The sequence below is a fragment of the Loxodonta africana genome, chromosome 18 (genome assembly GCF_030014295.1).
Source record: "Loxodonta africana isolate mLoxAfr1 chromosome 18, mLoxAfr1.hap2, whole genome shotgun sequence".
Taxonomy (NCBI): Eukaryota; Metazoa; Chordata; class Mammalia; order Proboscidea; family Elephantidae; genus Loxodonta; species Loxodonta africana.
The window spans coordinates 36,383,974-36,394,777 of NC_087359.1; the positions used below are offsets into that span (position 1 = coordinate 36,383,974).

A 10,804-nucleotide genomic window follows, 5' to 3' on the forward strand; every position below is an offset into this window, starting at 1 on the left:
TTGGTTGGTTAACTGTGTTATTCTTTCAATTTTTCTCAAAGTATCAAAAATTTCAAAATAAAAACTTAAGTGGAAAAATTCTGATTTTTAAAATCTGAACCAAAACTAACCTTAGCAATAAATAAAATTATGAGAAAATGAGGTTACTAGGCCACAAATCCTAATTCTCTCTTCTCAAGTAGTAATGTCACAAATAAGGACTCTTGTGCTGATAATCAAACATCAAAGGAATGTCCTGGTCATAAAAGCCATGCACTAGAGTAGTTTTGACAAAGTTTGAGCATAGAAGATACATTAAAAGGGTTAATTTTTTTTTTAGTTAATTTTTTAAGGGACTTACCTATCCATGTCATCGTCTCCAGGTAATAAGGGTGGGAGGGGCAGAGGAGGCAATGTCGAAGTTTTCAGGTGTGGAATAGCAGCTGTTACAGACACTTGAGTCTTCACAGAGACCTGTACAGAGGGCTGAGAATTTGTCTGAGAGGACAGAGTAGATGTCCTTGGGTGAGTAGAAGGGGGCAAAGTTGAAGTACTAGAAGCAAGAACCTGACTAAATGCTGGTTGGGGAGGAGGCAGAGGTGGTTGCTGTGGAGTAGCTGGTAGTGGAGGCAAAGGCGGCAAAGGGGGTGTCTGAGGTGGAGGGGTAGTAGTTGGTAAAGGTGGCGGAGGAGAAGTAATCGTGGGGAGAGGTGGGAGGGTTTCCTTTTCTGATGTCTCTGTCTCCTTTGGAGTAACAATCTCCTCTTTCGATGCTATGGGTTTAGAGTCTTTTGTTCCCTGTGCTTTCAAATCTTTAAGAATAGGATGTTTCTCAGAGTTCTCATCCAACTTTACTTTCCCTGTATCTAAAGAATTTTTGACCTCAGTGTTTAGATGTGTTACATTCACCAGTTCAGTATCTGGAGCAGGTTTTTCCAATTTTACAACTCTGGGTAACTTTTTAGACTCCAAACCTGAATCCTTAGCCTCTACTGAACTGTTCTCTTTTTTAGGCAAAAATATAGGTGAACCTTTGGATTCCTTTCCATCCGCTTTTGCTGCTGCAGCAGCTGCTGCTCTTTCCTTCTTTTTCCTACTGAGTTCAGCTCCCAGGCTGGAGTTCAATGGAAGCCTGACAGGTGAGATACTGGAATGCCGACTGCGTGACCCGGATCTCTTTTTTTTGCTGTGAGAAGATGAATGTCTTGAATATGCAGGACTTCGACTTCTGGACTTCATGGATTTCCTACGGGAAAAAGAAAAAGGGAGTTTAACATGGATAGGCTACAGCCATATATGGAGGAAAACAGATCAGTAAAACAAACTATGGAGAATTGTAATAGGTGTCATCAGAAACAAGAGAAGTCTGAGAAACTGCCACGGTCAAGAAAACCCTAGGGAGCCAGGATGACTAAATGTAACGTGGTATCCTGGACCGGCAGAAGCCCTGGTGGCACAGTGGTTAAGTGCTCAGATGCAAACCAAAAAATTGACGGTTCAAATCCACCAGCCACTCCACAGGAGAAAAACAGGGCAATCTGTTTCCGTAAAGATTATAGCCTCGAAAACCCTATGGGCAGTTTATCCTGTCCTACAGGCTCACTATGAGTCGGAATCATGGCACATAACAATACTTGACAGGATCTGGGAACAGAAAAGGGACATTAGGTAAAAACTAAGGAAATCTGAATAAAGTATGAATTTTAGTTAATAATAATGTATCAATATTGGTTTATTAATTGTAACAAATGTACCATACTAATGTAAGATGTTAATAATAGGAGAAACTGGAATATATGGGAACTATTATCTTTATAATTTTTCTGCAAATTTAAAAATGTTCTAAAAAATAAAGTTTATTTAAAAAATAAGTTTAGAAGGAACTAAATCCTGTGTGACAACACACTTCAATCATTTATCACTAAAAATTATCCATTATGTATTCAACTGAAGGAGGCTGGATCAATACTTTTTTCTACTTTGGAAAAGAAATAGCCATTCACAATTATTTCTTTCATAGTTTTACTTTTAATCTTCGATAAAGTGAAAATATGATAAAGAAATCATACTCTATACCAAACATGGTACGTATCAATCAGGAAGTCAAAAGTAACTAGTATGCTTCACCAAAACTTAAATTTTTTAATTAGAGAGCTACTTAATTGGATCCTAGGAAAATCTTTTGTTCCTTGTACCATCAGTTTCTAACGAAGTTAGAAACTGGTACTTTTAATACAAAATGATTCCCAATCAACTTTTTAGAAACTCATAGAGCAAGGTATTATTGTTCTATCAATTTATTTTCTTCATAAGGAAGAATTGGGCAGGAACATCTGAGAACCTATGAAGCAGATTATTCTAAATTGAAACCCAACTCTCGTTAATTCTTTTTACTAAAGCCTAACCTGCACAGACCTCAATGTGAGAGCGAAAAAAATTTAACACTTAAAACATGACTGGACAAAACATAATTTGTCCAGTAGTTTAGAACAAATTGTTCCCAGTCCAGGTCATCAATATCTCCTTTTATCTCTGATCACTGGTAAGACAGATTTGAATAAAAACACTTGAAAACAAACAGCGTATGTGTGCAGGAGAAACAACTCACATGATGATGGCCGCCATCGTTTTCTTTTACCTATACTGCTTTTAGAAGTTTGCTCCAAAAATTTAATAGTAGAAATATAAAGTCATTATTGGAATCAACAGTATTGAAATGAAAAAAATACATATATGAGTATGAAGATATGAAATATTAAAAGTAGTTAAGCGGAATTACCAAATACAGGTACCTGTAAGAAAATTACTATTTCTCTTGTAAAATTTGGATGAAACAAAAGGTTTTCCCTGCTTGAATTGTGGCTAGGATAAAATAAATGACATCCCTATCCCAGGGAAAACGTCTAGAACCCCAAACACTAGAAATTCTAGAGACCGTGTACTTATTACACACCATTGTTTCTTTACTCTTTCAGCATGACCAAATCTTCCTAGAAAACTCTGCTACAAACCCTTCAACTTTTGAACAGAAACAAGCCTACTGTTTGTAAGACATTTGGATGGCCACATAATATGGCATTTTTAGCGATACAAACGCTATATTTGAATTTCAGGTCCTTTCCTCAAGAGAAAAAAACGGGAGGGGGGCAACAATAGGTAAATGTAGGCAACAATACATAATTTGTCTTCAAAGTCAAATGCATTTCTCCTCCCAATTGTTAGGTTCCACCCATCTGAAATGAAACTGCTACTACTAATCCCTACTACTATGCTGGATGTTAAGACATTTAATTTCTACCAAAGCATTCAGTCTTTTAAAAGGATGTTGCCTGTTTCATTTTGACTGTGTCTCCCAAGAAAATAACAGAAAATACCATAGAAGGGATCTGTATGTTCCTCTACTCTGATGAATTTAACCCAGAATTTTTTGTACTTACTGTTTGGGATTCCAATGAATGAGGAATAACATGCGATGTACATATACAAACATATAATGCTCTCATAAGCCAACTAAAATGTACTCATGACTCCAGGAACACTACGTAGTTTTTATATTTGCACTACTGTATTGTGTCTCCAATTCTTTCCTGATTAATTTTTATCATTGCCACACTGGTTTCAATTAAGTGAGTAGAGGAAGGGAGAACTTGAGATGTGCTGTTTTTTCTAAGAATCCAAAAGGAGTCATTGCAAAAAAGCAGATGTTACTGAAACTTGTTTTAACATTTTAGCCTCAATGTACTTCTGTATTCCCAAACCTCACAGCAGCAAAAATTCTCAGCTTTAATGGAACTACTCATTCGAGAAACACATATTCTGAAAATATTTCTTAGGCTTCCTTAAAAATCTAAGCAACTTTACAAATGGTGCAAAAATTACTTAAACTGACATATAAAAGACAGGCATGGATTTTTGAAATCAGCATTTCTCCACTAGTGTTCAACAACATTATCCTCATTCATAGATAGAAATTACTGAGTGGTACTATGTAAAGGCAGTATGCTGTGCACTTTATATTTACTAATTTAATTCTCACAACAAACCTAGGAGTAGGTAGTTATCATTCCCATTTTAAACATGAAGAAACTCAGGCATAAAAAAACAAAGCAACATTTGGATTCCACTTTGGGTCTAACCCCAAATTCTGCTTCTGCGGACAGAAGTGAGTCCACAAAGAGAGAGGTACATCTCACCACCTGGGAATACAGTTTTCCATAGATAATTCACTTAATTAAATTTCAAACTAACAGGCCTTTCTCACAAGAATATCTTCATGAAGAAGGCATTATTGCCGTTTTTTAAGAGAAAGATTTTGAAAATTGCCAGTGCTCACAAGGTAGCTCAATAATGGTGTTAAGAAAACCAAATTGTCTGGAATATTACTTAGCCATAAAGAAAAATGAGAACCTTGAAAACATTATGCTGAGTGAAATTAGTCAGTAAAAAAAGGACAAATATGATATGATTCCACTTAAACAAAACACGTAGAGACGGCCAATGCATAGAGAGCAAAGTTTGCTGGTGATGACCTGAGGCAGGAGGGAAGAGGAAAAAGGGAGTCACTGCTTAGGGGGCACCGAGTTTGTTAACAGTGATGGAGTAATTCGGGAACAGATAATATAATGGTGATGGTCGCACAACATGATGAAGGTGATCAATATCACTCAAATGTACATGCAAAAAATGTTGAAATGGCAAATGTTTTATACATATAAATACACCAAAAAAAAAAAAAAAACCGTTGATGTTGAGTTGATTCCGACTCATAGCGACCCTATGGACAGAGTAGAACTGCCCCATGGGGTTTCGTGCCTGGTGGATTCAAACTGCTGAATTTTGGGTAGCAGCCGTAGCACTTAACCAGTACGCCACCAGGGTCTCCATATCCGTACATGTTATATACATATACACACATACATATTTATAATTTAAATAGAAAGAAAACCAAATTGTTCTTGGACCCAATTTCTGCTGGGGTATGCCATCGAAAGTAAAAAGGACTAACTGGCTGAATTTCCACTAGAAACATCAGTTAAAAAGATGGGAATCTTTAAAAAGTTATTAAAACATCGTCAATTAAGACATGAATAAACTTAAAGGTTTAGATGACAGCACATATGGTAGGATGGCTTAGTCATATAGCCTCAAGACAATACAAATGAGAATCTATAATTGCTTAATTTCCCAGTCAGGGTCAATAAAGTCTAAAACACTAATACCAAGGTGATTAAAAAAAAATTAAGACAAAGCAAAAGAAATAGCTAGACAAGCTCTGGGAACCAGAACCAACTCTATGTACTCAGTAGGCATAGCTGTATGATTTTCTCACACAAAGCCATGCAACTGAAGAGCCCACCACTGGAGAAGTACCTACCTTCAGCAATTTTAGACATGTGAACTCTCCACTTCTCCAATTTTAGGTTATAAAAAGAGGCCAAATCCATCTACTTGCAAGACTAGCCAAAGCAAGGCGTCCTGGTCAATGACTGCTAGAACGCTAGGGGTTTCAACAAAATGTAAGCAAGCCTAACTTCCAGTTCCTCATACCCCACCCTCAGTTAGAAAGGGCTGTTGGACAAATAACTCACCTGGGAAGTGGACTCCGACTCAGAGACCGTTTGCTCATGAAAGGGCTGCTGGACCGCCTTCGACCATAGGGACTCGGTGACCTACCACTGTAAGAGCCACTCCTTTCATAGCTGGATGAGCGTCTTCGGCTATAGGGACTCACAGATCTCTGGCGTCTACTGTAGGGACTGGGTGACCGGGTGCTGGACTGGTAGGCTGAGGGCTCCTTGTAAGGAGGGCTAATTGACTGCCTTCTTGAGGTACTTCCAGGACTCTTCTTGTAGGAATCATAATTGCTGGAGGTGTGAGATCTTGGGGGACTAAGGTCATAATCTTGGCTGTAAGAAGCCCCTGAGGGGCTATCATCTTGCTTGGGGCTGTCAGACCACTTCCTGTGGGGACTCCGTGATCTCCGTTTGGGGCTGTCCACTGTTTTGTAACTTTTGGGTGTTTCCCTTTTCCGATGACTTTTACTCCGATCTTTGTGCCCAGATTTCAACTCACGTTCTTTCCGGGTCTTCTCTTTATGGAGTTTAGATGACCTGGATTCCTTGTTGCTGCTGCTTTTGGATGGCTGTGTCTTCCCATAGTCATCATTCTCCTCATTTGAACGCTTTGAACTTCCTGATATCCGGTCCTTCATCGATCCCGACTTGCTGGAGACGTCCTGGTTTTTCTCTTTTTCTGTCTGTTTAGTTTTTACTAAGTCCCGGGAACGTCTGTGCTGGTGGTGACGATGTTTGTGCAGGCGGTCACTCCGATCCGTTCCACGGCGTTCATCATTCTCTCTCCTCTCTAGTTTGAAGGCCATGTCATCGGAGAAGGTGTCGGAATCAGAGCTGATGTCATCATACTCCACCAAAGGTTTGATAATTGTACCCAAAGGTGCTGCTTCAGGGGTCACCAACCCCATGTCTTTGGAGTGCTTGGACTTATGCCGTTTGTGCTTCGACAGCAAGCGATGACGCTCTCTGCTGTTGGAGCTGCCACCTCCCGATGACGGCTGCAAAGTTCCAGAAGCTCCTCCACCCCCGTCCTTCTTGCCCCCATGTCTCTCTGAATTGGGCATTCCCTTTCCCCTGGCCTCAAGAAGGGGAAAAAGTTCCCCAGCACTCCAAAAAGTAGGCCCCACCCTCCCCCCAGCCCCAAACCCACACCCACCAAAGTGCCCCTAGAAGGGGGTGGGGAGGGAAGGGGCGGTAGCCCAGGCTCCTCCTCCCTCCCGACTCCTCAGCACCCTCCTACATGAGGTGGGGGTGAAGGAGCGAAGGGAGAAATGAGAGTTCCTCAGCAAAGGAGTTGCGAGACCAAGGGGTAGCTGCTCAAGTCTGTTTCCCCTCCTCCCCCCGCCGAGCCAACCTCAGGCCCCGGCGCCGGGGAAGTCGAGGAAGTAGTAAGCCGACGGCCCGGGGCTGCGGGGCCGACTCCGGCTCTGGGGCCCTGTGAAGACTGCGCGGCTCGGGGCGGCTTCCTGTCGCTGAGATCTTGCGGCCTAGGTGCCTCACGCCCCTTTTGTCCCTCGCTCCTGAGGTAGCCCCTTTCCTTGCCTCCGCCTCACCTCAACACCTCACACACTCACTCGCTCCCTCAGACTCAGAGTCACACACTAGGTTAAACCGAAACGGCACTTGGAAGAGGGGGGAGGGGGCAATTCCAGAAAGTATCGCGACAATCTGAAGTGCTCTCGCGATGCTTCGTGCTTCCCTTTTACCTCTCACCTCTGTTATATCAAACGACGCGAGAGTAGGTTCCAAACAAGAAAAGCGTTTCGGCAGGCTCTCGCGATACGTATTCTTGTTCCCCCGCCCTACGCCCCGTTTGAGAAAAGCTTTATTGAAACGGAACTAGCCGGGTTTTGTTTTAATCAAAACTTTATTGAACAAATACAAACTCATTGAACAAATACTCCCAGGCTCCGGCGGAAACTAATTTTAGCATACTTTGTAACAACTCATTTAACTACCAGGATGAGAAGATTGTTAGCAGGGCAAAGAGCGAATGTGGGGACATGTCAATGCTTCCCACTTAAAAAAAAAAATGGCACATATTACATGCCACGCATTTTAGATACATTATCTCTAATTTTCACAGCCACCGTGCAAAACACGATATACCTATCCCTCTTTCACGGTGAGTAAAGCGAGGCTTACAGAGTTTAAATAACTTACTTAAAGCTGTAATTCAAACTCATGTCTGTTTGACGTTCAAGCGCTTTCATTATGTGGCACTACTTCACCCTTTGCTTCAAACATAAGAACCTGAAAGCTCATTCCCGCTTGGAATTGTCTCATAGCTCTTCTGGGATCATTAGCCAATAAGAAAAGCATAGTATTCTTGACCAAGAAAAAATAGAATCTTAACAGTAGCCTCTCGTACTTTTCAAAACTCATTCATACACATTAACTCTTTCCATCTTCACAACAACCATATGAAGTAGGCTTTTATAAATGAGGAAACAGGCACAGAGAAGTTAAGTCCGAGCTTCTCCATTCTTCAACAATTCGTGAGGATTTAAGGCCCTCCTTTGTGGACATGTGGCACAGTGGTGAAGGGCTTGCCTGCTAACCAAAAGAGCAACAGTTTGAATCCACCAGCTGCTCCTTAGAAACTTTATGGGGCAGTTCTACTCCGTCCTATAGGGTCCTTATGAGGCCGAAGCAACTCAACGGCAAGTTTTTTTTTTTTTTTTTTTTTTTTGTGGATAAGAAGAGCCATGGCAGTGCAGCACTAAGCTGCTAAGGGATTCCAGCAGTTAGAGCCAGGGCTTCTAACTGGTTCATACCCCTGATGAAAATTTGCATTTCCAACAAGTTGCTGAGAATTTGCATTTTTAACAAGTTCCCAGGAAGTTATACATAAGAATCACTTGGGGAATCTTATTAAATTGTAAATTCTGATTCAGTGTATCTGGGGTGGATATGCAAATTCTCAGCAGGGATTTGAAACAGAACAAACTGATTCCAAGCCCTGGACTTCCCACTAGGAAGATATATGGCAGTCTTTCTGTAAAGATTTAAAGATTTACAGCCTTGGAAATGCTCTGGGGAGAGTTCACCTGTCCTATAGGGTCACTGTGAGAAGGAATCGACTCCATGGCAATGGGTTTTATGGATATAATGCACACTCAGGGCCCTAAAATAAACTACGGACAACCTGTTCATACTACTGAAATCCTGGTGGCATAGCGGTTAAGAACTACAGCTGCTTAACCAAAAGGTTGTCAGTTCAAACCCACCAGGCACTCCTTCAAAACCCCATGGGGCAGTTCTATGCTGCCCTGTAGGGTGGGAATGAGTCGGTAATTGACTCAATGGCAACTTTTTTTTTTTTTTTAATTCATACTACAAGATATAAAGGTGATATATGCTGTAAGAATGATACAAAGCACTGTGGAGGTTCAGAGGAGGTTGTGTGTTGAGAAAGCATTATAAACGTAGAGGTGTTTGAGTTGGGCCAGGAAGAGTATATTCAATTTGTGCTGTATATGCAAATCTTTTAAAGAATTATGTACATGGGAGGAGCCCTAGTGGCGCAGTGGTTAAGAGCTTGCCTGACAAATCAAAAGGTCGGGGGTTTGAATCCACTAGCCACTCACTGCAAACCCTCTGGGTCAGTTCTATTCTGTCCTACAGGGTCGCTATAAGTCAGAATAGAGCTTTTTTTTTTTTTTTTTTTAAGTGTATATGGGAAGGAGTCCTAGTGGTGCAGTGGTTAAAGCGCTTGGCTGCTAACCAAAAGATAGGCAGTTCAAACTGACCAGCCACTCCTCGGGAGAAAGATGTGGCAGTCTGCTATGGTAAAGTTTTTTTTCAGCCTTGGAAACACTATGGGTCAGTTCTACGCTGCCCTATAGGGTCACCATGAGTCAAAATTGACACAAGGACAGCGGGTTTGGTTTTTACCTATATGGGATCAAACTGACAAGAGCAACTCAAAAGGTTGGAGAAAAAACTTAGGGGGCAGTGAGTTCACATTAATGGTGGGGGAGTAACTCATAAAAGGAGGGTGAGAAGGATTGCACAACTTGAAGAATGTAATCAATGTCGCTGAACTGTACATGTAGAAATTGTCGAATTGGTGTATTTTTGCTCTGTATGTTTTCAACAACACCAAAAACAAAATAATTTAAAAAAAAGAAAAAGAAGCAATGGAAAGATGAGCCAGTAGATTAGACACCAGAAAACACTGTGCATGAAGGCAAGAGAACCCATTCTCAATATTTCTCCCTGAAAATGTTCTTGTTGCTTTTGGTCACACAGGTACCAAAAGTCTTTTACCTAAATGTTTGAGTCCATAAATCTTGGCTATAAATTAAAAAGACCAAAGTTAAAAAAAAAATTGTTGTTAAAACTATACACAACAAAACATGGTGTTGTTGTTGTTAGGTGGCATCGAGTTGGTTCGGACTCATAGCGACCCTGTGCACAACAGAACGAAACACCGCCTGGTCCTGAGCCACCCTTAGAATCGTTGTTATGCTTGAGCTCATTGTTGTAGCCACAGTGTCAATCCACCTCCCTGAGGGTCTTCCACTTTTCTGCTGAACCTGTACTCTGCCAAGCATCATGTCCTTCTCCAGGGACTGATCCCTCCTGACAACGTGTCCAAAGTATGTGAGACGCAGTCTCGGCATCCTTGCTTCTATGCAGTATTCTGGTTGTACTTCTTCTAAGACAGATTTGTTTGTTCTTTTGGCAGTCTGTGGTATATTCAATATTCTTCGCCAACACCACAATTCAAAGGCGTCAATTCTTCTTTGGTCTTCCTTGTTCATTTCCAGCTTTCACGTGCATATGATGCAATTGAAAATACCATGGCTTGGGTCAGGCGCACCTTAGTCTTCAAGGTGACGTCTTTGCTTTTCAAAACTTTAAAGCAGTCCTTTGCAGCAGATTTACCCAATGCAATGCGTCTTTTGATTTCTTGACTGCTGCTTCCATGGCTGTTGATTGTGGATCCAAGTAAAATGAAATCCTTGACAACGTCAATCTTTTCTGTGTTTATCATGATGTTGCTCATTGGTCCAGTTGTGAGGATTTTTGTTTTCCTTATGTTGAGGTGCAATCCACACTGAAGGCTGTGGTCTTTGATCTTCATTAGTAAGTGCTTCAAATCCTCTTTACTTTCAGGAAGCAAGGTTGTGTTATCTGCATAATGCAGGTTGTTAATGAGTCTTCCTCCAAGCCTGATGCCCCGTTCTTCTTCATATAGTCCAGCTTCTCGGATTATTTGCTCAGCATACAGATTGAATAAGTAT

General features: G+C 41.2%; 1 protein-coding gene across 15 annotated transcripts in view; it reads right to left on the minus strand.

The window, feature by feature from the left end:
* Positions 1-7,206, minus strand: part of CDK12 (cyclin dependent kinase 12) — a 63,847-nt gene extending 56,641 nt beyond the window's left edge. For 10 of the 15 annotated variants that reach the window (XM_023553651.2, XM_023553650.2, XM_023553649.2 and 7 more), the window contains exons 1-2: positions 5,568-7,205; positions 341-1,225 (exon numbers count right to left, since the gene is read on the minus strand). In XM_023553651.2, the coding sequence (XP_023409419.1) occupies positions 341-1,225; positions 5,568-6,616 (1,934 nt within the window). In that variant the 5' untranslated portion in view covers positions 6,617-7,205. Of the gene's footprint in view, positions 1-340; positions 1,226-5,567 lie in introns of all 15 variants that reach the window. The other 5 variants (XM_010594393.3, XM_023553653.2, XM_023553652.2 and 2 more) reach the window with 2 other exon arrangements.
* Between the last annotated feature and the right edge of the window lie 3,598 nt (positions 7,207-10,804).